This window comes from Aotus nancymaae, unplaced genomic scaffold, assembly GCF_030222135.1.
Source record: "Aotus nancymaae isolate 86718 unplaced genomic scaffold, 86718_ANA_hifiasm-v0.15.2.pri h1tg000016l, whole genome shotgun sequence".
Classification (NCBI taxonomy): Eukaryota; Metazoa; Chordata; class Mammalia; order Primates; family Aotidae; genus Aotus; species Aotus nancymaae.
In genome coordinates this window covers 31,080,171-31,105,763 of record NW_026988428.1, presented here as the reverse complement: position 1 = coordinate 31,105,763, position 25,593 = coordinate 31,080,171, and the positions used below count along the sequence as shown (strand labels likewise).

General features: G+C 39.1%; 1 protein-coding gene across 13 annotated transcripts in view; it reads right to left on the bottom strand.

The window, feature by feature from the left end:
• Positions 1–23,658, bottom strand: part of BEST3 (bestrophin 3) — a 44,489-nt gene extending 20,831 nt beyond the window's left edge. For 2 of the 13 annotated variants that reach the window (XM_012441432.3, XM_064376996.1), the window contains exons 1-8: positions 23,527–23,658; positions 23,295–23,454; positions 21,968–22,134; positions 18,707–18,801; positions 18,014–18,247; positions 4,558–4,712; positions 2,989–3,066; positions 2,725–2,877 (exon numbers count right to left, since the gene is read on the bottom strand). In XM_012441432.3, coding sequence (XP_012296855.2) covers positions 2,725–2,877; positions 2,989–3,066; positions 4,558–4,712; positions 18,014–18,247; positions 18,707–18,801; positions 21,968–22,119 — 867 coding nt within the window. In that variant the 5' untranslated portion in view covers positions 22,120–22,134; positions 23,295–23,454; positions 23,527–23,658. Of the gene's footprint in view, positions 1–2,724; positions 2,878–2,988; positions 3,067–4,557; positions 4,713–8,429; positions 9,761–18,013; positions 18,248–18,706; positions 18,802–21,967; positions 22,135–23,294; positions 23,455–23,526 lie in introns of those variants that run through there. The other 11 variants (XM_012441434.3, XM_012441437.3, XM_012441440.3 and 8 more) reach the window with 11 other exon arrangements.
• Between the last annotated feature and the right edge of the window lie 1,935 nt (positions 23,659–25,593).

The window sequence follows — 25,593 nt, the reverse complement described above, 5'->3', positions numbered from 1 at the left end:
TATCCAGTAAGTTAGTTTTCCTGCCGGGAAAAGGTTAGGTAGCTATTATTACATATCTTTTAATATTTGATCAATATTATCTGTCCTTTCTTGCCTGGAGATTTGCATAGATTAATTAAGGTTACTGATTGAGTCCTGAAATCTTTTTGAATTCTATCTAAATTTTCATTTTTATACGATCAATCCTGTATGTGTTATCATGGTCTGCATTAAATTGAGAAAATGGCATGCATGTTTCTGAATTGACAATCTCAAAATATATCTTTTTCTTCACTGGGGGCTGCATTTTCAGCAAGTAACTGAGTAATATACTATTCGCAAGGTTAAGATGGCTTTTCTACATGTTGAAAAGATTTATAAATATCCTAATTATTGAGATAGAAAAGCTGTTTAGAAATGGAAGCACAATCCATTAGTGTTTAGGTTGCCTATCTTTTTTTTTTTTTTGATACGGAGTTTTGCTCTTGTTGCCCAGGCTGGAGTGCAGTGGCACAATCTCGGCTCACCACAACCTCCACCTCCTGGGTTCAAGTGATTCTCCTGCCTCAGCCTCCTGAATTGCTGGGATTACAGGCGACCACCCCCATGCCCTGCTAGTTTTTTGTAATTTTAGTAGAGATGTGGTTTCACCATGTTGGCCAGGCTGGTCTCGAACTCCTGACCTCAGGTGATTCACCTGCCTTGGCCTCCCAAGTGCTGGAATTACAAGCATGAACCACTGTGCCCAGCAAGTTTGCCTATCTTTTAATGGAGCTAAGATTGTGCCTTTTAATATTTTGTCTTTTAAGATTTTTTTTATTTTAGACAGGGTCTCATTCTGTTACCCAGCTGGAGTGCAGTGGTATGAATATGGCTCACTGCAGCCTTGGCCTCCTGCACTCAGGTGACCCTTCTACCTCATCCTCCCAGGTAGCTGGGACTACAGGCATGCATCACCACACCTGGCTAAATTTTTGCATTTTTTTGTAGAGATGGGATTTCGCCATGTTGCCCAGGCTGGTCTTGAACTTCTGAGCAATCCTCCCATCTCAGCCTCCCAAAGTGCTGGGGTTACAGGCATGAGCCACCATCCCTGACTTAAAACATTTTATAAAGGAAAAGGATGTTAATATTTTAGAAAGCATGTCAGAAGGAAGGAACCATTATCTGCTCTTTACAGGCTGGTCAAGCACCTTACATGGACACAAAACAAAGAATAAAAAGCTCGGTGCAACTTGGGAAAGGATGAAAAGTACTTTTTGAGAATGATTGAGTATTTGGACCACTGTGGTGATTTTATATTTATAAAGCTAACATCTACTTTTTCCTCTAATGGGAAATGAAAGTCATTAGTCTCTTGCGATTTCTTGCTCTTAAAAAGGTAGAAATCATTAAGAATCATTGTAATATGATTAAAAATGCTTCCGTTTGTAAGGGACATGCCTTTACTCTTTGGAGTATAATTTGAAATGTCAACATATTATTTTTCTTGGTTAAGATTCAAATCAATGAAAGGAAAGACTTCTGCAGGGAAAATTTCACTGCAACCTGAAGACATCATCAGGGCTTGACAACGTATGGCTTTTTGGAAGGCCAAACATTTGAAAATTCTGCTTTATTTATTTATGTATTTATTTAGAGACAGAGTCTCACTCTGTCACTCAGGCTGGAGTGCAGTGGCACGATCTCAATCACTGCAATCTCTGCCTCCCTGGTTCAAGAAATTCTCCTGCCTCAGCCTCCTGAGTAGCTGGGATTACAGGCACGCACCACCACACCTGGCTACTTTTTGTATTTTTAGTAAAGCTGGGGTTTCACCATGTTGGTCAGGCTGGTCTCGAACTCCTGACCTCATGATCTGCCCACTTCGGCCTCCCAAAGTGCTGGGATTACAGGCATGAGCTACCGTGCCCGGCCAAAAATTCTACTTTATGAACATCATCTTCATACCATAATTACATTTCAATGAACTTAATGAAGCCATTGTCATTGATTTTTTTCTATTGCATACTTTCCATTTGGAAGTTTATAGAGGTGATAGAAGAATCAGGTCTCTGATATTTACACACATGCATTTGAGGAGGTGGTGGTGAAGGGAGGGGGAGCAAGAAAAATTCTACACAGGAAATTAGACAAGCCATTCTCACAGCCTGAACCTGTTTAATTTCCTGGCAAACCATGTCGTCATTATTTCTGGTGTTTCTGGTGTTGATTCTGATGAATTCTTTTCTGAGTCTCAGTTTTGGTTTTAAAAATGGGGTATATTTAATGTGGGACCGCTAGCAGAATTTCAGGGAATTGCAGTAACTATCCATAGAGTTGAGCAGAACCAAGATTCTACTACAATATTAATGGTTAAGTCTGATTTACAAGCCTTCTTGTTTACTCTTTAACTCTGCTTAGTTGCTTATTGTGGTATATAATGTCAATGCAGGTACACTTATTACTTTAGTAATTACAATAATGTAATCCTAATGGGAATACACAGAGACTTAAAAGAGAATCAATAGCCATAAAAAAGTGTTCTTCTAATCTCTTTACACAAATGAGCTGCTTTAGACAGTACTGACTGTATCCCTGTCACTTGAATCCCTGGCAGAAAAGTGATAACATTGCTGAGCTATTACATGTTAAATCTACCTTTGACTCACTCCTGAGTCATTTGCTAAAGACTCAGTAAAGGATCCGTGTGGAGAGTCTGGAGCATAACAGATAACAAAGGGGGCCCCTGAGACCATTGGCTACCTTGAGCCATCCTGCGTAGAAGAAGAACTGTAGGAGGGTGAAGATTGGAATGTAAAGATCCAAGTCATGCCCTGCATAGCCTTTGGTGGGATCCAAAAACTGGCGTCCAATCAGGCACGCAAAGAAGAAGGTATAGACAGCAAGAGTGACAACCTGGAACAGAGAGAGACTGGAGTGAGGGGACAGTGCTGGCCTCCCACAGTGAAGCTACAGTGCCAAGGTGGGCGAGTAGAGATGAAGAATTCCGTGCAAAGTATTTCTTACCTGGGTGTAAACCAGCGGAATCCCAACCCAGTCATAACCGAATAAGAGGCTGCACCAAGAGCGGAATCGATTCATTTCCTAAGCCAGAAACAGATCTAACATGATTTACTAAGATGACAGGTGTGGTAATAAGTATTTACTGGGATTCAGAATGTGAGCATGTCTTTTATGAATATGTCTGTAAAACAACGGGACTGACTGTAAGTCTAGTAAATTGGTTCCCAAGGATACTCCAAAAGGAAAGTTCTAAAAATGACAATAAATCAATGAATATCATTGGAACAATGTGTTCACTGATGAATATATTTGGACATTAAAAAATATTAAAATAAGTCATGGCCAGGTGCAGTGACTCATGCCTATAATCCCAGCACTTTGAGAGGCTGAGGCAGGAGGATCACTTGAGCCCAGGAGTTTGAGATAAGCCTGGGCAACATAGACATTGTTTCTACAAAAAATAAATAAATTATCTGGGCTTGGTGGCACGCGCCTGTAGTCCCAGTTACTCCGGAGGCTGAAATGGGAGGGTCACTTGAGCACAAGAGGTCAAGGCTGCAGTAAGCCATGATCGTGCCACTGTGCTGCATGTAGCCTGGACAGAATGGTACCTATTTCCAAAACAAAAAAGGACTTCATGAAAGTATCCCTCTCCACCATTCTATTGAACCTATAATTTTCAACATATATATTGGCCCAAAGTCATGATGATAAGGAAATGGTATTTTAAATAAGTAAATTTTTGTCAATTTTGGTAGATAATCTGGAAAGCAATTTTTTTCTTTCTCTCATTTTAAAACATGCTTATTATAGATCTTAGAAAAGAGATACAATTATAACTGTTTCCTCCCATGAATGGAGACTTTTTAACACTCATATTGATAGAAAATCTATCTCTGAAACAGGCAGGGCAGGATTCTTTGATTTTTTAAAATCTATTTCGTATGAGTTATTATGTAAGACTAGGGAAAAGAGTTCACATTAATCTGGGCACTATTTTTAAATAATTCATTCCCGTTAGCCTAATCTAGGCAGGGGACTGTCATGGCACAAATCTATCCAGCCCTTACATAAATTTTTTTTTTCCAGATGAATTTAGGGTTATTTTGTTTAACGAAAATACTATTTTACTTACTAGAGTAGCTAAAAAGCTGGCTAAATCTCGCGATATTCCAGTTTTGGGGAAATGGCTGGGGAGGTTTATTTCTCCTCCAGAATTTATTCTACGATCCTGGATCCAGGGATGGCAAATATGCCACATGGGCACCATAGCCTTCTGAGCCCTTGGCGACCCTTAGCTAATCAGTCAAGGAATACTTTCTTACAGAGCCTATTAGAAAGCATGATTTTGTTTAAAATGTAGCATCCAAGCAACCATTTCCAAGCAGGCTGAGTTTAACCTGTGTGCCACCTCTGTCCTGAATGCTGAGGATTCTGACACTGGTCCCATCTTTCCAGTTCCTTTGGAACCAGGAATGAACTAAGCTGACTCTTCCTGGTCTAACGTGTTATATCCATGTCTCTCTTGGTCTCTAATTAGCATCTTTTTCTTATGGTTTATGATATACTTACAGTCATCAATGATTGCAGATCAACACTGTCTCTGATTCTACCTTCATTCCGGGCTTTAGTTGCAAGATTTCCAAACCAGATGAATGGAACCCAATATTTCAGATGAGGAGATTTGAGGTGGTTGAATAATTTCCTTTCATCTGCTGTCATAAAACCTTTACAAAAAAAAATAAACATGGGTAGTTATGCAGACTTAGTTTGGCACTAATATGTTGCCATATTTCAGCATCTACTATGTAAGCATATAATGAGGGGATATTAAAGAAATATGGACTAAAGCTTCCTGTCTCAAGCAGTTTATACTTGAATTAGAGTTAAGGAATGTGTGTGTGTGAGTGCACACGCACACACACATACGTATGCATGCACAGCCACAAGTTATACAAAATCCCTGATAGTGGAGGCCAGTAGGGAGTAAGGAGACATTAAATGTGAACTAGAACATTTGGGGAAATTTCTTCTTTAGGTTTTGGTTTAGTCATCTAAAATCGGGAACCATAATACTTAGAATTGTTATGATTAAAATAATAAAATATGATAGTGTATACAAAGCACTCGGCATTGTGCTGAACACATGATTTACATGACTTCGCGATTTCTCCTGATCTCTCCTTTCCAAGTCCTACTTAATCATGTCCTCCTCTGTGAAGGCTTCCTTGAGTCCTTCCTTCTCTTTCCTGGGGGATTTCTTCCCTTTAAAGTTATCACGTGGTATCACTCTTGGCTTGCATCATAGTAATATCACACATAAATGTTTCCCTCACTATGACCCTTTTGAAGGGCAAAGAGTATATATTAATCTTCATAGTCCTCATACCATTTTGCACATATTTTAGGAGTGTTTTTTTGTGGCCAGGCACGGTGGCTCATGCCTGTAATCCCAGCACTTTGGGAGGCCGAAATGGGTGGATCACTTGAGATCAGGAGCTCAAGACCAGCCTGACCAACATGATGAAACTTTGTCTCTACTAAAAATACAAAAATTAGCTGGGCATGGTGGCGCACGCCTGTAATCCCAGCTACTGGGGAGGCTCAGGCATGAAAATTGTTTGAACCCAGAAGGCGGAGGTTGCAGTGAGCCGAGATTGTGCCACTGCACTCCAGCCTGAGCGATAGAGTGAGACTTTCTCCAAAAAAAGGGTTTCTTTGTATGTGTGTGTGCATGTGTGTATGCATGCACAAATGTGTGTGTACAAAGTGCAATTTGCTTGAGCTTGCAGTGAGCTCTCTGAGCCTCAGTTTTCTCATCTGTAAAAGAGAGTTAATACTTGCTTCACAGGGATGTTGTAGAATTACCTGGATGATGTACATATGGCAATACATTATTTAGTGTAATGCTTAGCACACATTTAGCACCTGCACTAAGGCTGATTATGTGAAACTTTAGTTATCCTCTGACTGCTCCTTCCTCCCCGAACACCAAGGGAAGAGGAGATTGAGTGACTGAATTGTAGAAGAGGAATAAGGTAACAGGTTTATTTAATCAACAAACATTTATTGAATGCCTACTATATACCAGGGTTTGCTTGCATAAAGATGCACTTTAAAACTTAGAGTTTACAGTTGATCTTTTATTTTTAAAAATTTTGATTGAATAATTCAAATGGTACAAAAATCCCAAAGGGCCAAAGGATTATTAGTGGAGAAAGTCTCCTTTTCCCAGCCACATAGTTTCCCTCCCTGGAGGAAATCATGATGATCCATTTATTGTGTATCTTTCAGAGAAATCTCATAGCTTTTCATACAGACCTATTTTTTAAAAACACAAATGGATTTATACTACTTAGGTATCTGCCATTGGCTTCTATTTTTCAGATATATCTTGAAGATTAAAAAAAATTAATATATAGAGAGCAGCAGCATTCTTTTTAATGTCTGCTCTCTATAGATTAACATTAATTTATAGTTAACTGTATATAATATTTTATTTAGCGAGTTTCCTTTTGAATAGACATTTTAAGACATTTAAGTTTTTGATATTTTGCTGCTTAAAAATAATGCTGCAATGACTCTCCTGGTATCTACTCCCTTGGCTATTTATTTTAAGTAGCTTTTAAATGTTAATTATAATTTAATATAGTGTTTTCTGAATTAAAGCTTATTTCTAAAACTGATTTTTATTAGATACTAATTTTTGAGGGTTTTTTTCTCAAAAATGCAATTATTTGCTTATGGAATTCTGATACTGATACTACATGCAGATGAAAATCAACTTTTGCCCTAATATCACACATTTTCTCTCTTTAACCATTTGTAATCAGTTAACAAATCTGGTTGTCCTATTTAAGATAATCCTTTTGCCAAGTGCAGTGGCTCGTGCTTATAATCCCAGCACTTTGGGAGGCCTAGGCAGGAGGAGTACTTACTTAGGCCAGGAGTTTGTGACCAGCCTGGGCAACATCACAAGACTTCATCTCTAATAAATAAATAAAGTAATCCTCCCTCCTTATGATGCAGGCCAAATTTTATTTAAGAGGTAGTGTTACAATAAAAAAAGTCAAAGGAGAAGTGAAGTGTGCCCATTTTGAGAGTCATTAATTCATAGAGCTTTGGCATTATCGAGACCTTTGACGTGACCTAGGCCATTGTTTTTAAGAATAAGATCCAAAGGCCATAGGTCTGAATCACTTGTGACACCTATTAAATATGGAGAGGCCTGGACCCCAACTCTGACTACTAAATCAGACTCAGTAGGGCAGGAGTTCTCAACCCAGGTTTGCACCTCAGAATCTCATGTGGGTACTTTTAGAAAATATCACTGCCTGGGTCTTATCCTTAGATATTCTGATTCAGTTGATCTAGGATGAGGTCAGGCATCAGCATTCTTTTTAATCTTCCTGGGTGATTTAATAGAATTGGGTCTAGGTAGTTGCATGTTTACCAAACTGTGCAGAAAATTCTGACATACAGTGGTGTTTGAAAATCACTGTCCCACTAACTGAAGGTTGTTTATTCAGGATTTGAAATAAACAAAGTAAAAACTACAAAGCTAATATTTACCAACAGGAGACTAGTTTTAGATAACACTCGGGTTGTTTATATCAGCTTAGAAGGGTTCTCTCCATGCCTAAAGAGTGATACTCTCCCTGGAAGTAAAAAATAAAAATGAGCTTGGTAATTCTCTTCTTGTTTCTCGGTGCATCTGAGAGTTGTTGCATGATCTAAAAAAAATCTGTTTTTGTTTTTTAAAGAATTGCAGAGCATGATTAAATATAAAAAATTTTTAATGGGACAGAATATCTCTCTGTCATCCAGACTGGAGTCTAGTAGTGTGATCTTTGGCTCACTGCAGCCTCAACCTCCCAGGCTCAAGCAATCCTTCCACCTCTGCCTCCTGAGTAGCTGGGTCTACAGGCACAATGCCTGGCTAATTTTTGTATTTTTTGTAGAGATTGGGTTTCACCATGTTGCCCAGGATGGTCTTGAACTTCCTGGGCTCAAGTGCTCTGCCTGCCTTGGCCTCCCAAAGTGCTGGGATTACAGCAATGTGCCACTGTGCCTGGCCAGTTAAATCTTATTGGATGAAGTTAACAGATAAACTTGATCTGTCTTGGCTTTATGCTTAAGACTTCCTGTAGCCTATTCTCACATATCCCATATCAATTGTCTAACAGTTATATTCTTGAGACCTGTAGTGTAACTTTTAAAAATGATCTCATTTATACATTAGCTGCAATCTGTCATTTGACCAAAGAATAACTTTATCTCTGGCTATTTTTTATTCAGAAGTAATGGATCAAATTGTGCTAGCACGTCCTTCCTTAGCTTCTAAGTAGAAAGCAAATATGCAGAGTGAGGGTTTATTTGGTGCAAACACTAATGCAAGAGATTGAAAGAGGAGTAGAGCAAGAAGAGCTGGTGATTTTGTTTTCAGCCCAAATTTATTGAGTATTTTGCTAGGTGTTGTGAAAGATGAACGATGATCACTGAGACATTAATGTATCCTCTAAGAATATATAAGCAGAATAATTTTTGTTATTCCTTGCAGGGTCACACTTACTTATCCAGAGTATGAAAGGAAAATATTTTGGGTCCCCAAAATCACTAAGCTAAAGGGAAAAGTCAAGCTGGGAACTCCTTACAGCAAACCTGCCTCTCACTCTATTCAAGTAATTATTCTACTCATTGAGATAAATGTGTATCTGATCGCCTCCTTTGGAGAAGCTAATTAGAAACCCAAAAGAATGCAACCATTTGTCTTTTAGCTAGCTCTGACCTGGCAGCTCCTTCCCCACTTTGACTTGTCCCGCTTTTCCAGACCGAACCAATGTTTATCTTACATATGTTGATTGATGTCTCATGTCTTCCTAAAATGTATAAAATCAAACTGTTCTGACCACTTTGGGCACATGTCGTCAGGACCACCTGAGGTTGTGTCGTGGGTGCACGTCCTCAACCTTAGCGAAATAAACTTTCTAAATTAACTGAGAACTGTCTCAGATTTTCGGAGTTCACAAAAGTAACTCTGCCTTTGGAAATCAAAGTTGTTGGTCAACTGAAAGAAAATCTCTAGATTGTTGGTCAAGTCCATTCCAAAAGTATTTGTTATGAAATGGAATGTCACCCTTATCGGGACTTCAAGCCATTTTACCCAGAGACCAATAGTATTTTTCAGACTATGATCATTATTGTCATTGCTGAGGCTATGCTAATTGCATTTACTAATTTGCTACAGTTTGGCAACATTCTCAGTGGGCTGGTCCTCCCACCACTTGGTCCCCTGCACCTGTCTGTCTCCATGCCGTGCTCCCCTCAGGCCCCATCACACCCCTGGTATAGCTATTTTATTCTGCCGTTGCATCTGCCTAAGTCTGGCTGGCTCAGCTCTGCTCAGCAATTTTCATATTGCTTATCCCCAAAACCCTACTTCATCTTTCTAATCAGGGTAAAATCTATCTCTCAATATAGATACGTTTGCATTTACTCCCAGTTGAGTTGTGGTTTGATGGAGCAGGATCTGCTACTTTAGGACAAAATTCTATTGCCCTCAAGCCAAAGGATTAATTACATCCATTGATAGACAAAATTCCAGTCATCATGGATTCTGCCTGCTGTATAGTTGGTCTATTTTTCCTTGATTGAAGTTGAGGCAGATGTCTTTTGCCTTTCAAGCAGAGTATTCAAACGAGGCTCTATTAGCAGAGGAACTAAAAGCTCTGCATCTCAAAATTTGAAGGCAGAGTGGGTTTGATGCCAGTTTTTTCTGAAAGAGAAAGTTGTGCATTCAGCATGTGAGCCCTTCAAGGGATGACACTTTTTCAGGAGGAGTGCAATGTGCCTGGCTAGTTTTTTCTCTGTATTTTCCAAATGAATGGAATGAAGCCACCAGCTTCAGCTATAGCTGTCCTTTCCATTCAATGGAAGAGGTTTAGAAATCCCTGTTAATTGGGAAAATCAAGGGGGGAGCAAAATGAGATTGAGAAAGGGCTGAAATCACATTGTGACAGCATCATGCAGGGCAGTATGCCAACCCGCTTTTTTGTCCACCATGAATGTAGTCAGACATATGTTGTTCATAAAACAGTTATTGGCCCTGCCGCATGATGTGCTTTCTGCTATTTGATTCGATTCGATTCGATTTGATTCTAGTGTTCTCCATTCCATTTCACCAAAAATACTGGTTATGAGCCATTAACCTGATTTAAGAATCCCATAATGAGTTACAAACCACAGCTGAAAGAGCCTAAAATAGGATACGGTGGAGTAAAATCAGTTTCTGGGAGTAGCAGTAAGGAACAGAGACAGACACTCCTCTATTATATGCATATGAGCAAATCTCTAGTTACCCATATCCTTGTCCCTAAATTATTATCCCATTTGGTAATTCACTGCCTTCTCCATAATCACACACAAGAAATAACATATAAAGAAATCAGTGCTTTTAAATTCTCATCTGCACAGTGGCCCAGAATTTTATTTGCCCTGGGTGAAATAGATCTGAGGCAATTTGCGGATGAAATAGGAGGAATTAATTGATGTGTGCTAGTGCAGCTGTTCCTAAACTTTGCTGTACATTAGAATGGTCTGGGGAGTTTTGAAAAATCCTGATGCCCAGGTTGCTCCACATACCTAATGAATCCTAATGTCTGAGAATGGGAGTGAGACATCAGAATTTTTAAAAGATCACCAGAGATTTCAACATGCAGCAAAGTTTAGGTTGAATAACTGCCCTAGTGCTGATCATTTCAGCATTCTCAGTCTGGGTCAAACATCCTGCAGTGCTTCTAGGGAGCCTGTTTAAAAATGTCGATTTCTAGGTCCTAAGCCCTAGAGAGTCTGATTCCAGGGTTGCCTAGGACCCTGAAGTTTAAATAAGCACCCTTGCTAATTCAGTGAATGTGGTCTGCAACCATACTTTGAGAAACATTGAGTGGATAACCCTTATTTAACTCCTAAAACAGACATGTGGGGGAACCTTCAAACACTGACCAACCGAGACTGCCTATCCATGCTATTAATTCAAGGAGGGCTAGTTCTGCATGCACTTTCTCTCCTGTGCAGAGCAAGTACACATAGGTGAGTCAAGTTTCACTCACAGGATGGCATTCTGTCTCTTCTAGGCTCATCATGTGAGACTACAGGGGTGACTGACTCAGCCTCTAAAAGTTCAGCCAACAGAAGAAAAACTGGCACAGCTATGAATACCACTGTCCCCTTGGCTCTCACTCTTGTAACACAAGGCAGTGGAGATTCAGAGGCCAAGGAGCCCCAGAGCTGTGGAATGCATCAAGAAAAACAACAGCCCACCCAGGCCAGAAATGTTATACCAAATTCAATTAATTTTGTGAATGTTTCATAAAATGTTATACAAAAGTCATTTTAGTTTACCTAGTGAGAGAAGAGAAGATCACAGATTAAATGATCTATCTGTGCCAGAAACACAAATGTGGTTCTAACAGTATTAATTCCGTGTTAGAGAAAAGCTTGCTTGTTTGAATAATATTATTGTTTTACTTGAGTTTGCAGATTAGTCCCAAGAAACAGCCTCAAAAAAAACAAAAAAGAAACAAAAAAAACAAGACCTTCAACAGAGATAAAAGAAAATATACTGGCTGGGCGTGGTGGCTCACAACTGTAATCCTAGCACTTTGGGAGGCCAAGGCGGGGGTCACTTGAGGCCAGGAGTTTGAGACCAGCCTGCTAACATGGTGAAACTCTGTCTAAACTAAAAATACAAAAATTAGCCAGGTGTGGTGGCGTGTGCCTGTAATCCCAGATACATGTGAGGCTGAGGCAGGAGAGTCACTTGAACTGGGGAGGTGGAGGTTGCAGAGAGCCAAGACTGTAACACTGCACTCCAGCCTGGGCAACAGAGCAAGATTCTGTCTCAAAAAAAAAAAAAAAGAAAAAGAAGGAAAGTTAATACGCTGACCAACAGCCCTGGGAATGGACTGACCATCCTGTAAGAATAGGCTGATGGTGCCTGCAGAAGGTCATAAAACGTTCACCAAGAAAGCAATGATTAACTGCCCACCTGAATGAAATTGCTCACATTTCTCAAGACTGTTTTGATCTTCATTTCTCTTAATTTCCCTTCAAAACCCCTGACCTAGAGGCACAATTCTGAAAGGCGGCCTTTGAACCCTAGTTCACTGCCTTTCCCGGATTGTTGACTTCTCGAATAAAGCTAACTTTCCTTTCACCAAAGTTCTTGAGTTGTATGGCTTTTAAGGCCTAAGTGACCCAGACCTGAGTTTCATTTACAGGGCTAGCCACATAGCCAGAGTGTCTCAAGTTAGAACTTTTATCTCAACATTCGTTGACAACTGGTGGCTTGCTTGGCTATATTAATGTCTGTTAACCAGAAGTATCACTAAAAATTCCAGTGGAGTCTCATCAGGCTCCCTCTAGTCATGGAAGACAGTTAAGAAACTTTACATTAAGATTCCAGGGCAGGCCAGGTGTGGTGGCTCATACCAGAAATCCCAGCCCTTTGGGAGGCCATGGTGGGAGGGTCGCTTCAGGCCAGGAGTTCAAGACCAGCCTGGGCAACATAATGAGACTCTGTATCCAAAAACAAATAAAGAATAAAAGAATAAAAATAAATAAATAAATAAATAAATTGGCAGGCACAGTGGTACACATCTGTAGTCCTAGTTACTGAAAAGGCTGAGGCGGGGTGATGGCTTGAACCCAGAAGTTTGAGGTTACAGTAAGCTATGACCATGCTACTGCACTCCAGCTTGGGCAACTGAGTGAGAACCTGTCTCTAAAAATATTAAAAAAAGAAAAGACTCCAAGGCTTTAAGAAAATTAAAGGATATATTTTTCCTCAGAGTTTACTGTCTTATAACTACTCTTATGAACTACTAAATACAGAAACTATTTACATTAGAGAATTGCAATGCAGAGATGTTAAGTTTAACTGAAAATGTATTTATGCTTGTTTATGACAATGATTAATGTAAGATAAGATTTGTAGTAAATTTCATTGATCCTTGAGGATGGGGACCATATTTATTCTTGCTTATAAGGGTAATTCCCGGTGCCTGGCACAGTGCCTGTCATATATTTTTGCATGAGCAAAAATGTGATAATAGATTTAGCATTAGCTTGATCATGTTTCTTTAAGAGGAACTTATATAATTTCCTGTTACCTATTTTGAAGATAACTACTTTTCTCTCCTGATGCCTGTGAAACACTAGATGTTTTGATTCAGTATGAGACCATACTATAAGCACGCAACTAAGGTCATCACTTGAATCAGCCAAGATCTGGAATTGTGCATCTGACTTGACTTGGAATCAGTGACATCTCCCAGGGCAGGTGATTGGAATGACTGGAATTTTCCAGAACAGATTTGTAGCCAATAGGCAAAAGTAAGAGAGACTGTTGCAGTTACTCTGATAAATAACTGATCACAGACCAGTTCAGGGACTTTTCAGCATAATAGACATTATTATATCTATTATATATTAAGCACAGCTCCTCCAGCTCCAGCCAAGGAATTGCCAGATGCTTCGGAAGGAGGTGCTGGTCCTCCCTCTTGGCCTTCTCGCTTATTGCCTTCTTATGCAGGCAAAAACCCTCGCAGAAGAAAGAGAAGTTGGAGGGAAACAATTGCCTCAAAGCCAGGGAGTTGCTCTCAGAGTGCAAGCCAGGGACCCCTAGCCTCAGACTCTGTTCACACACTGATTCCTGGAGCCCATTCCAGACCTACTGAGTCAGAATCTCTAGGGGTGGTATCGTGGGATCCAAATTTTTAGCAATATTGATTTTAACGATATCTAATGCACCCTGAAGTTTGAGGACATGTACTTTTCCTTACAGGTGATTTTATGCAGAGGATTCAACTGACAAGAAGGTCCTTTGTGCCCTTAACATTGTCCCCACCCTGTTGGGGCCCCCAGTGCTTTACTTACCAGTCCTCTCTGCCCTCAGGCAGGAGCAGGTGCCCTGGCTTTGGACTCAGGGGATCTGCCAAACATTTTCCGCTCTCCCTGAACTTCCTGTTCTTCCCAGAAACCTTGGCACAGGCAAAGGACAGTCAGGGAATGGCAGAGGCATATGCCCAGTTGGAATAACTTGGAAGTGGACCCCATGTGCAGACTCTGAGTCAGCCCTCTCTGCTGGGGAAAGGAGCAGGAAGTTTAGTGAGTCAGCGCTGCCAGTGACAGAGGGTGCCGGCCTGGGGCAGCCAGGAAGACAGGCCTCTGGAGCGTCTCTCCTGGCTTAGAGGATAGTGGCTTGGAGCCTTTGCCCTGCTGCCTAACACACAAACCCTATATTCCTGTGGGGACAAGCGCTACCTACTACTCCTTTTCTGCCTTTTGAGAAAACTCTTAGGGATTAATGAGAGCAATTGGGACCTTTTCACTGAGATAATCAGTGATTGTGTCATAGGACTCTTGGAAAGTCTTTCACCTCATCATAGCTCCTCTGTCAGTTCTCTTCTCCCTTCATCCATTTCAAACCAACCACCCAAAAAGTTTAAGAACAAAGCTTGTTATGTCCAAGCAGGTTGAATTCAAATCCCTTGTATAGCAGCCTCCCACCAGACTGCTTCCTCAAAGCTCTTCTTTGTAATTCGGGAACCTCAAGCTGAAACCTCGAATCTACTGATTGCTGCTGCTTTGCTATTGGTAATGAGTCGGCGGTTGCCAAAGCCTTTTGTCCCAGGAGTGAGAAAAAGGGTTTAAAAAATAAGCATCCTGGAAAAGACGCAGTACTTCTCAAACTTTGGGATATTAAAAAAACCAACACAAGAGCATGTTTCGCTGCAGATTCCTGGACATTACATCCAAAGGTTTCTGTTAGGTTCTATAATAATTCAGTGGGCCTGAAGTGGGTGGGACACAGGAATATACATTTTAAATAAGTAAACTCAAGTTATTCAAGGTGTAGAGGGCCTGTGGTTCTGTGGATCATACCTAGAGACATTAGTTTAAATGTACATCCAGGAGTGAAGGACTCATTTTGAGATTCCCTTGGAATGGTAGAAATATTGGTGGTGGAAGAGATAGAAGTATTCCAGTATTCCACATGCCTCCGAAAGGGAAAAACCTGAATGCGAGTACGTGGCAGACATCTGTACAAGTTTGAGAGGGAGTGGGCCTGGGTATTCTGAAAAATACATCCAAAGGAAATAAAATCACATCATTTTCTTATTGGCCTCCCTTTATCTACTTGCACCTCAGACCTGAGCTCAGCTTAGTCCTCTGAGCTCATGTCTGACCAGAGGCCCCAGAGGCCTCTCCATTGCCAGTCAACCTGGCTTCTTCCCAGCGTGCTTTTAATGTGAAGGTGACTCTAAGAAGATGAGATTTGCTTTGAGGATTGGACCTGGCATCTCATTCCTGTCAGAATGCACTCTCTTCATTTTAAGGATGCGTCAGAACTAGAGAAATATCACCTCTGTTCATCCAAGTAAACTTTAGCTCATCAACTTGGAATGGGTCATACGTTTCTTGTTTGTTTTTAGGTTTTTCTTAGAGGTGGTAATTCTTAATATATTTGATCCTGGAGACATTAAGATAATTAAGTTGTATAGTAGTATTTTTTTAACTAGGTCATTCTGAAACAGTATTCTACTTTCATATTTGGAGGTAGGGTAGCAATTAATTTTTTTAAAGTTTCTACTGATTTTACATTATCATATATCTGTGCATTTGCCAGGCCTTCAGACTCTCCCCCTGAATCCTTAGCCAACTCCCGGCACCCATTACTTTCTTACATCTCACTCTGTATCTCTAACAGTATCATCTACACCCCTTCTTCCTTATTCCCACCTTGACATTCACAACCTCTTGATCAAAGTAGATCAAAAAGACCTGGGATATTATATTAATAACAAATCTTCTAAAGTGGCTAGAGTGCTGTGTTATGCTGTTGTTCGAGATACAACTTCATTACAATGCAAGAAATCATGCAGCACTTACTGTGTGCCAGGAATGCTCCAAACACTTTGTAAATACTAACTTGTTTAATACTTACAACAAGCCTATGGGTATATGAGGTAGGTGCTATTGTAAGTTACTACAAGTCTATTTTATGGATGAGGAAACTGAGGAACAGAATGGTTAACTAACTCAGACAAGGTCATATAGCTAGTAAATTGTGCAATCAGGTTTCAAACCCTTCCTCTGTGTTCTTAATCATTGTGAAAGTTGATAATAGAATCGGGTCATTCCTGTCATACCTAACTAAAACAGAGTCAAGAAGCCAGCAGGAAAAAGCAGTCGAGACACCATGTAATTCTCTCCAGGCCTGGCTGCTGAAACTGTCTGCTATAACCTGAAACCAGTTTTATAGTTGCTGAAATGATCTGCTGCAACTTGAAGACTAATTGTACCCACCTCCATCACTTGCCAATCAAAACTTGCCAGCACCCCAGAAACTTATTAGTGCCAATGAACTTCTTCAAATAGCAATATGTAACATTTCTCTCTTTTTAGAAAACCTCCAACCTTCTCTTTGTATTTTGGACATAGTGAATACCATCTGGTCTGTGTGTATGCCTCAAACTGGAATTCTTTCTTCTCAAATAAAACGTGAAATATAGACATTCATCTCTACATTTTTATTTTGACTTCAGTAGTCACTATCTATATTACCCATTTAAGAAGGCAAAACAGAAACAAAAATGAAAGCCAGCAAAAACTCCAAAACAAAAAATATTATCCGAAAGTGTCTATTTTCCAGGACATTTCAGAAAAGGAGACTAAATGCTGCAAACTAATATGAGACTGGACTCAATGTAAAGGCAGAATCACCTCATAGTTCTTATCCATATGTGCCAAGAATGATGTCATTTAATCCTCGCCCTATTGAAGGCTGATTTAGTAGCTTCTTTGCTAAATATTTACATGCCAAAGAGAATCATCCTTTAACTATCTGCATCTACTTTGAGACTCGGGAGACAAGAGGTCCACACTGAGACAGCTTTTGACTGTTACCTCTCAGTGTCTGCCTAGATGAAAACTGACATTGCTGGTTCCTACCAGAATCGATTAGAAGGAATTAACTTAGGAGTTTGGAGCCTAAATTTTAATTCTGGCTTTTCCACTGATCAGCTGTGTAATTCAGGGCAGGTTGTAACCTTTCTGAATCTATTGTCTACCTTTCTCATGTTTTCTTGAGGTCCAAACGAAATAGCTATAAAAGAGAGAAACTATAAAGTGCTGGAAAACTGTAAGTTAATATGACAGATTTTTTTGTATTTTGTATTATTATTATTATTTTTGGGGGGACTGATGAGGACCTTGTGGTCCAGGCTGGAGTGCAATGGTTGCTCACTGCAACCTTCACCTCCTAGGTTCAAGCAATTCTCCTGCCCAGCCTCGCGAGTAGCTGGAATTACAGGCATGCCACCATGCCCAGCTAATTATTGTATTTTTAGTAGAGGCGGGGTTTCACCATGTTGGCCAGACTGGTCTCGAACTCCTGACCTCAGGTGACCCACCTTCTTGGGCCTCCCAAAATACTGGGATTACAGGCTTGAGCCCCCGTGCCCAGCCAGATTGTTTAAATAAATATATTAATTATTATGTGTACCTTAAGGCAATGTGACTACCTGCCACTTTCCCTCCCTGACCTCTGAAGTAAACTTGAGGGCAGGAACCATGTCTTATTCATCTTTGTCTCTTAGCTAGAGTGCAGTGGCGCAATCTTGGGTCACTGCAACCTCCGCCTCGGCCTCTCGGATTCAAGCGATTCTCGTGCTCAGCCACCCCGGTAGCTGGGATTATAGGCACATGCCACCACACCTGGCTAATTTTTTCTAATTTTAGTAGAGATGGGGTTTCGCCATGTTGGCCAGGTTGGTGTCAAACTCCTGACCTCAGGTGGTCCACCCGCCTCAACCTTCCAGAGTACTGGGATTACAGGTGCGAGCCACCGTGTCCGACCAATAAATGTTTCTTGAGTGAATAAACAAAGATAACGATTTTCAAAGTAATTCTGGAGGTTCTATCTCAGCTGAGAAGCGCCCATGGAAGCAAAAGCCATTCGTAGTACCTGCTTCAACCACGTGGTCCATTGTGGGAAACCTTTTGTACACAGCAGTGCTCACCGAGCGGAAGATGAGCAGGGAGGTGAGATTGACATAGCGCATCAGCGTCCTTCTCAGCAGGCGCCCGTGCTCGTCGCTTCCGTGAACACTGCTGGAGATGAGGAACATCAGCCTGTCTGGCCAGGGCAGATTCACAAACTGGTTCCACCATCGGTTCACTACCAGAGTAACATAAAACCCTGTAGAATAATAGGAAATTATAAAGCGGTTTCTTACAGCAGACATGTTGGTGACACTGATGCTTTTAGCTGAATTTTAGCTTTTTTAGATGTTGGGGGTCAAAAATATATTATCCATATCTTCTGATTTTGCGCTCTAGGAAAAAAATGTCATTTGTGCCTGGCAATGCCTAAGCACCCTGTTAAGTGTGTATTAGATCTCAAATATTGACTGCAAAATGGAGAGTTAGTGAAGAGAAAGCTTAAATGTCCAATAGCAGATTATGTCCTCAAACTTGTTTGGTGTTAATTTAGCAAAAGCAGCCCTGAAGGCAAACCTTATGGATGATTCTGGTTCTATTGCAAGCAGCAGCTTTTCAGGCATGCCTCTCAGCTTGGAAACACTCCCATGCAGAGTCATCGGTGTCATCCTAATGGAGACAGCTGTGTGGCTGCAATCTGCGTGTGACCTATACTTACCAAGCACAAAGGTTACTGGAATTTGTTCAGCATATCTGTCACAGTAAATTGATAATTTTTCAAAGTAACGTTTTTGGGCTCCTGTAAGTAACAATCTGGAGCAAAAATAAAATGCACAGCCCTTTATGATATTATACTTCTGCACCTGCTTCGCAAGTGACATCAAGTGCAAACAATTAAGCACAAATAATCTGTTTTATTTTTGAAGGAGCAATAATTTTTTTTTTCTTAAGCTGACGTGTCTCAAAAGCTTTTTAATTGCTTAATGTTTCAAGTGCTAACATCTTGTAAATGTGATTGGCCATTAAATAGTGGGATTAATTAATCATTATTTTATTTTAAAAACTTTATATTTTAAAAGTTTCATATAATTGATTCATTGGACTTAGAGCAAGGTAAGTTACAAAATAATTCATTTTTGAATTATTCATCAGGAATAACTTAAAAAGAGTGTATTATTATGAATTAACATTATTAAGTAATTATTAAATAATAACCCTCAATTTGACACCTTGATCTTCCTCCTGAATGTGCTACTTAGCACATTCTTGATTATCTTGTGTTATGCTTCAAGGGATATTATACCTCATTTTAAAGCCCAGAGTTGTTTGAAGTCTAAAACAAATTTAACAGTGAAAAATGAAAACTTTCATTATTAAATTTAGTCACTCTCTCGAAATTTGTGTTATAGATCTAACCCAACCTGCCCAAAGCCCATTTCCTGGTATCATTAAACATAAGTGCATTTAATGTGAACATTATTGATTATAGAGAAGAGATTCAGAGTCTGAAGAAATGTTTTATGGCAAACTAATAATAATGACAAAAATATAGGAAGGAAAGCCAAACAGATGAATTCAAATAAATCAAATAAATCGATGAGTGTAACTGTTTCAAAGGCAGAAGGAACCCAAGGAAAGATCAATTATAACAAACACCGAAGGCTCATTTGGGTCCATAGAACTTTCATAAAGGAAGCAAAGGGATAATGAGATAACAGTAAGCAACCAATTAGATTGCAGAGAGAGAGCTGTTGGGAGCTGGTCCTGACAAAGAAGGTATATGGGGTACAGGGTGAGCTTGGAGTTCCTGCCTCAGCTTTGGAAGAGGTGTTAGAATTACTGAAGTCAGGGAAAGCTGACAGGACAGGTACCAGATTATTGTAGAGGTCTATCAGGGTAATGCTGATGACAAACTACGGCCAGAATGGTTTCTGATGTTCAAATAGAAATGGTCAAAGAGGTTTTAAATGTGGAAAGCATGGACCTTTTTCAAGATCAGACAAAGCCAGATTTTAATCCCAGGTCTGACACAAATTTGGATTTTGAGAATATTTTTAAATGTCTCTGAGTCTCAGTTTTCTCATCTGTAAGTAGGGATAGAAAATCTATATGGGGTATTATAAAGATTAAATAACAATGTGTGTGTGTGTGTGTGTGTGTGTGTGTGTGTGTATAAAACCACTTAACAAATTGCCTCATACTTAGTTAATAATGAAATGGTCGGTATTAATAGTTGGGCAAAGAAAACATCTTTGGCTAATAGACATAGAAATTTTAATAGCTAGAAAGTATTTCAAAAATAATTTTGTCAAATTCCTCCAAAAATAGAAATGTAATCAAATTAATGAATCTGGTTCCTCCTTATAATTTTTGTTAAGAATAATTATTTACTTATAATAGAGCTAATAAAGACTTAGAGAATAAAACTACGTCTGTATTTTTCTACAGAAATGTTTGACTTCCTTGACAAACTCATCCTGTAGCCCTTGGGATACCTTTGATTAAGATATAAAGATCTATTTTAATAAGGTGTCACAACTGAACTTTAAAAAATTAAGGATGACTTGAACTGAAAATTTTGTTTATAAATGTAAGCACTCTTTGCTTTAGAAGAAATATATGCATAAAATTTTGGGGGGTATAAGTATGATATTGGAACAAAAGTTGAGGCCCAAAGGAGCATTTCTAGCTACACTGCAACTGTGCTAAAGGCTATTCTATTCTAGTTTTAGCAGCAATAGCTGCAATACATTTGCAGGAGTAAAAATGAACTAATGAGATAATTATCATGAAACACCATTGTATCTTTCATCATTTCATATTCTGAAGGCTTAGGTGATACATACCTAAATTGCCAAAATAATATATGATATGATACGTCTGAAAAATTATGAGAGGTTTTTAATAAGACTTTCCCTCTAAAAATATTTTGTCAAAGTATATACCAATATGTACACTTGCTCAGAAGGGTTGTTTTGATGCACAGAAAAATAACTCTACCTATTTTAATAATTGTCAGTCAACTAAATTAATATATTTTTTTAACCAAAGGAGAACCTATTGCTGCAAGGAAGAATGTGAGAGCAATACAACACAAATTTGTTTATCTATATGCAGAAGAAAAATAACAAACTTACGTACATAGAAAAAGGAAATACAGTCTCAAAAACCTTTAGTTTTCCTGTTTTAAGTTTTAGCTTCCTCCAGAGAATAAATTTATGCATTAAATTTTAATTAAAAAAGCTTTAAAAGCTCATAAAGCTCTCCTTTTATCTTACCAATAGAATTTTATTAGCACTATAATTTTTCATCATAAAACTATTTCTTGGACTTGATATTTCTCACATTTCCTGTCAATTTGTATATTCTTGATGTTATAAAGAATAAGCACCTCCTTTTATGAACATAACATGCCCTCAACTCAGAAGATATAAAGAAAATAAATTAGTCTACAGGACTTTTCTTTAGTTGAGGTACTGTTAAGGGTGGCAGACATCATCCTGGGTAAGATAGTTTCATTCCAGGAAAAAGGAAGGAAAGCTTTCACCTGAAATACACCAATCATGAATGTGTTCATTATATAAGCAGTGGCTACAAGCTGTCGAATCACAAACTATGAATGACAAGTGGATAGAAGCACCAATAATTATTTGCCTGTGGACTTTGCCCATTCAAAAATTTTTGTGTAGTAAGGATTTAAGGAGAATCCTTCCATTTTATGCCTATTGCAAGAGTCTTGAAGCACAGCTGGGGCTGGCATGAAGGCTACCTGAATCTTACAGTGACAGTCTATTTTACATCCTAACAATGGTTGACTGGATTAAAATCTGTCCTGAAGGGAAGAAGACAAAAGAGAGGCTCATGCAAAACAGGAGTTACATAATGCAGAGTCAGTGGCAATAAAAGGGTTCAGATTTTTGAGACTGTATTTTTATACAATATTTGATTGCCATTTAAGGAGACATGCAAAGAAAAGTACCTGTACACCAAACTTATTGCTGTATAAAGAACAGCAAAAACAATAAATTCCCTGTACAGTAGTTTGTAGATGCTGCCTCTCCACTTGAAGAGTAACCTATGAAATCCAAAAAAAGTTGCATTTGCTACTTTACTGGAGTAAGTGACAGTCATCTTGGATATTTTTTTCTAGAAGAGCAAGAAGACAAAACACAAGTAAAAAGCAATGTTTAAAATAGGGCATAAATCTGTATGTCTGTATATCAAGGAAACTCAAGCCAGCAACTAGTCAGCCATATCTTTTTTCTGTCTTTCTTAGTTTCTGTAATTTGAAACTTTCAGATAACCGTTATCTCAGTGCTAGATCATTTAGCAGAAAGCAGGAAGAAAGGAGTTTCTGGAAAGAGTAATATTAGACATCTTAAACTTGCCTTAACTGTTAAATATTATTTTTAGATTATATAGCCATTGGTCAATATATATTTGAATGAACAAATGAGACAAACAAGGCCCTCGTGGGAATTTAATTGATGGGGCACTTTTGGTGGGTTTGGTTCCATGTAGGTGTCTCACTACTGGAGGTCCAATTGTTAGCACTCATTGCATTTCAAACGGTAGCCAAAAAGTTGGGTCATAGTCATAAATAAGAATAGTGCACTTTCCCCATGAAAAGTTGTACAGAAATGCTTGGGGATGGTTCAAATTCTATTTGGAGCTGAACAAAATAAGGTCGTTATTTATGACTCTTTCTACTTGAGTCCATTTCATGAACGTGGTTAGGATGAGCACTGGGCCCCAAAGCCTTGTTTTCAATGAGTTCTTTGGAATTCCACCACTTTCCACCGAGAGATTAAATATTCAGGGTTTGAAACAGACAGCGCAAAGCTAATCTTTGAAAATCCTGCTCAATTTCTGGCTAAGATAGAACATATGCAAATAAAATGAGATTTATTTAAAATCTTACTTTTCTCAAAAGGATCTACGTGGAGAGTCTTACGGAGCTACTTAGACTGAAATTATGAAGATTTTAGGTAGAATTGCACTAAATACAAAAAATAAATTCTATAGCAGATTTCTTTTGGGAAGTAATCTACACCACATATTTTATCACAAACAAGAAAATTTTCTGTCTTTACTCATTGCTGGAAAAACAATTCAACTCTGATTTGCCATTTTCCCTAAGGAAATGGAACTCTGGAGCTGCATTTACAGCATTTTCTAAAATCACAAACTTAGCTTTTAACATTACTGATTTTAATAAAGAAGCCAGGGCCTTTTGGCATAAGTAAGTGGCATTACGAAAGGATAGGACTCATGCCACAAAACCGGTTTTATTTTTCCATCTTTACCTTGTCTATTTGTCTAGTGTGAATACAGCCAAAATTGGAAGAGGAGTGTAATAAATTAAGCTCATTTCATAGTTTGTTCTCATGGACTCCTTGTTTTAAATAACAGTCCTTGAATAACTTTTTCTTCTTTCATTTAGTAGTTCACTCTTCTTTTTAAGCTCTGCCAGGAAAATGAAAATCACAGCAAGTAGAGGTCAGAATTAAAATGCATAGGTTTATTCTGGGCACTAACCTATTTATTTGGTTTGGAGTCTCCTCCAGGAAAGATAATCTTCAAATTTCGGGCTCCCCCTGAAGAGGCGCCTTCAGGCCGGTGCTGCACTCCCGGTGTCACCCTTTGCCCATGCACACTCAGATTTTCTTTCTGTTCTCTGACCACTGAGAGGACCCAGAGTGTGACAAGTACAGGGGTTAAGTGTTTTTCCACTTGTGGAGGCCTGTTTATGCCAGTTTACCCACTGATGACAGTTACAGCCAGGAACAAACAGAAGCAACAGCTGCTGATGCTGCTTTTTTCTAAGCTATAATTATAACTCCACCTGCCACTCCCTGTACCTCTTTGAATGAGAAGTTGGCAGTGACATGAAGGATGTTGGGCTGTTTGTCTGTTAGATTCGTTTTGACTCCATCCTGGGATCAAGGAAGAAAGGTTCATTTGACCCTAAAGAGTTCAAAAAAGAGGCCCCATTAGCCAAAAAAAAAAAAAGGCTTTCTGTGCTTGAAATGAAGATTGAATTCTTAAAGCTGGGGTGGGATGTGGTGGCTCACACCTGTAATCCTAGCACTTTGGGAAGCTGAGGCAGGTGGATCATCTGAAGTCAGGAGTTCAAGACCAGCCTGGCCAATATGGTGAAACACCATCTCTACTAAAAATACAAAAATTAGCTGGGCCTGGTGGTGGGCTCCTGTCATCCCAGCTACTCAGGAGGTTGAGGCTGGAGGATCACTGGAACTCAGGAAGTAGAGGCTGCAGTGAGCCGAGATCACCCTACTGCACTCTAGCCTGGGCACCAGAGCGAGACTCTGGCTCATAAAAAAACAAAAAAAATTTTATGAAGCCATAAACTGGGGCAGACAAGAATATAAACAGGATTTTTGCCCACTTCAGAGGTATTGAAAATGTTCTTCAATTCAAAGCACCAATTATGCGTTAGTGTGTGTATGTTAGAAGAGCACAGAGAATCACGATATGTTGATGGCTTAGTATAGTGGGAAATAATAACACATGGATTCATCATATATGTGTGTGTGTGTGTATATATATATATATATGCATATTTTTTTTTAGATGGAGTCTTGCTCTGTCACCCAGGCTGGAGTGCCATGGCATAATCTCAGCTCACTGCAACCTCGCTTCCTGGGTTCAAACGATTTTCCTGCCTCAGCCTCCCAAGTAGATGGGATTACAGGTGCACACCACACAACTGGCTAATTTTTTATATTTTTGGTAGAAATGTGGTTTTACCATGTTGGCCAGGCTGGTCTCAAACTCTTGACCTCAAGTGATCCGCCTGCCTTGGCCTTCCAAACTGCTGGGATTACAGGCGTGAGCCACTGCACCCAGCCAGATTCATCACATTAGTTATTCTTTGATGGTTAGTTAGGAAATTTTAAAAATTATTCAATGTTTCCTCTTAGTTTGATTATGCCTACATATTTTCTTTCTTAAAAGAGAGAATTCACCAGCATTCTTTAAGGAATAAAATAAATAATTTCTTGGGACTTTCCAGACTTTCTAAAGTAACTTGTACACACCTGAACCTTAACTTAAAGAAAATGTATTTTTGTGGAGAAAGATATAGAAAAAAATGCTTATTCTAAAATTGAGGTTACATAAAATTAACCTTTTTCTAAAGTATTCCATTTTATATGCATTTGGCTGGATTCGTTATCAAATTCTAGGTACCTTAGAGCAAAGCTAGGGTTGTAGGTATCTTCTTAATTTCTTGCCCCACCCCTGCTCATAGTTCCAATATGGAGCCCTGTGAATAATGAATATTCATTATGTATTTGCTGTTTGATTATCCCTTACCTTCACTATTATAATTCTGTTGTTATTTAAGGGAATTTGTGAACATTTAAAAAGCATATATACAATGTTGCACATCTTTTGTGTTGCCATGAAAAGTGGTCTGATAGATCTGATGTTATATTTATAAAAGTTTGCAAGACAAATCAATGTTACCAAATTGGAGCAAATCTAAACCCAAATGCTGATGAAATAGAAACATTGGAGATATTTTGCGTCTCCTGTTGGTTTTGTGATAGCCCTGACAGCTGGTATAATTCCCAGCAGCCA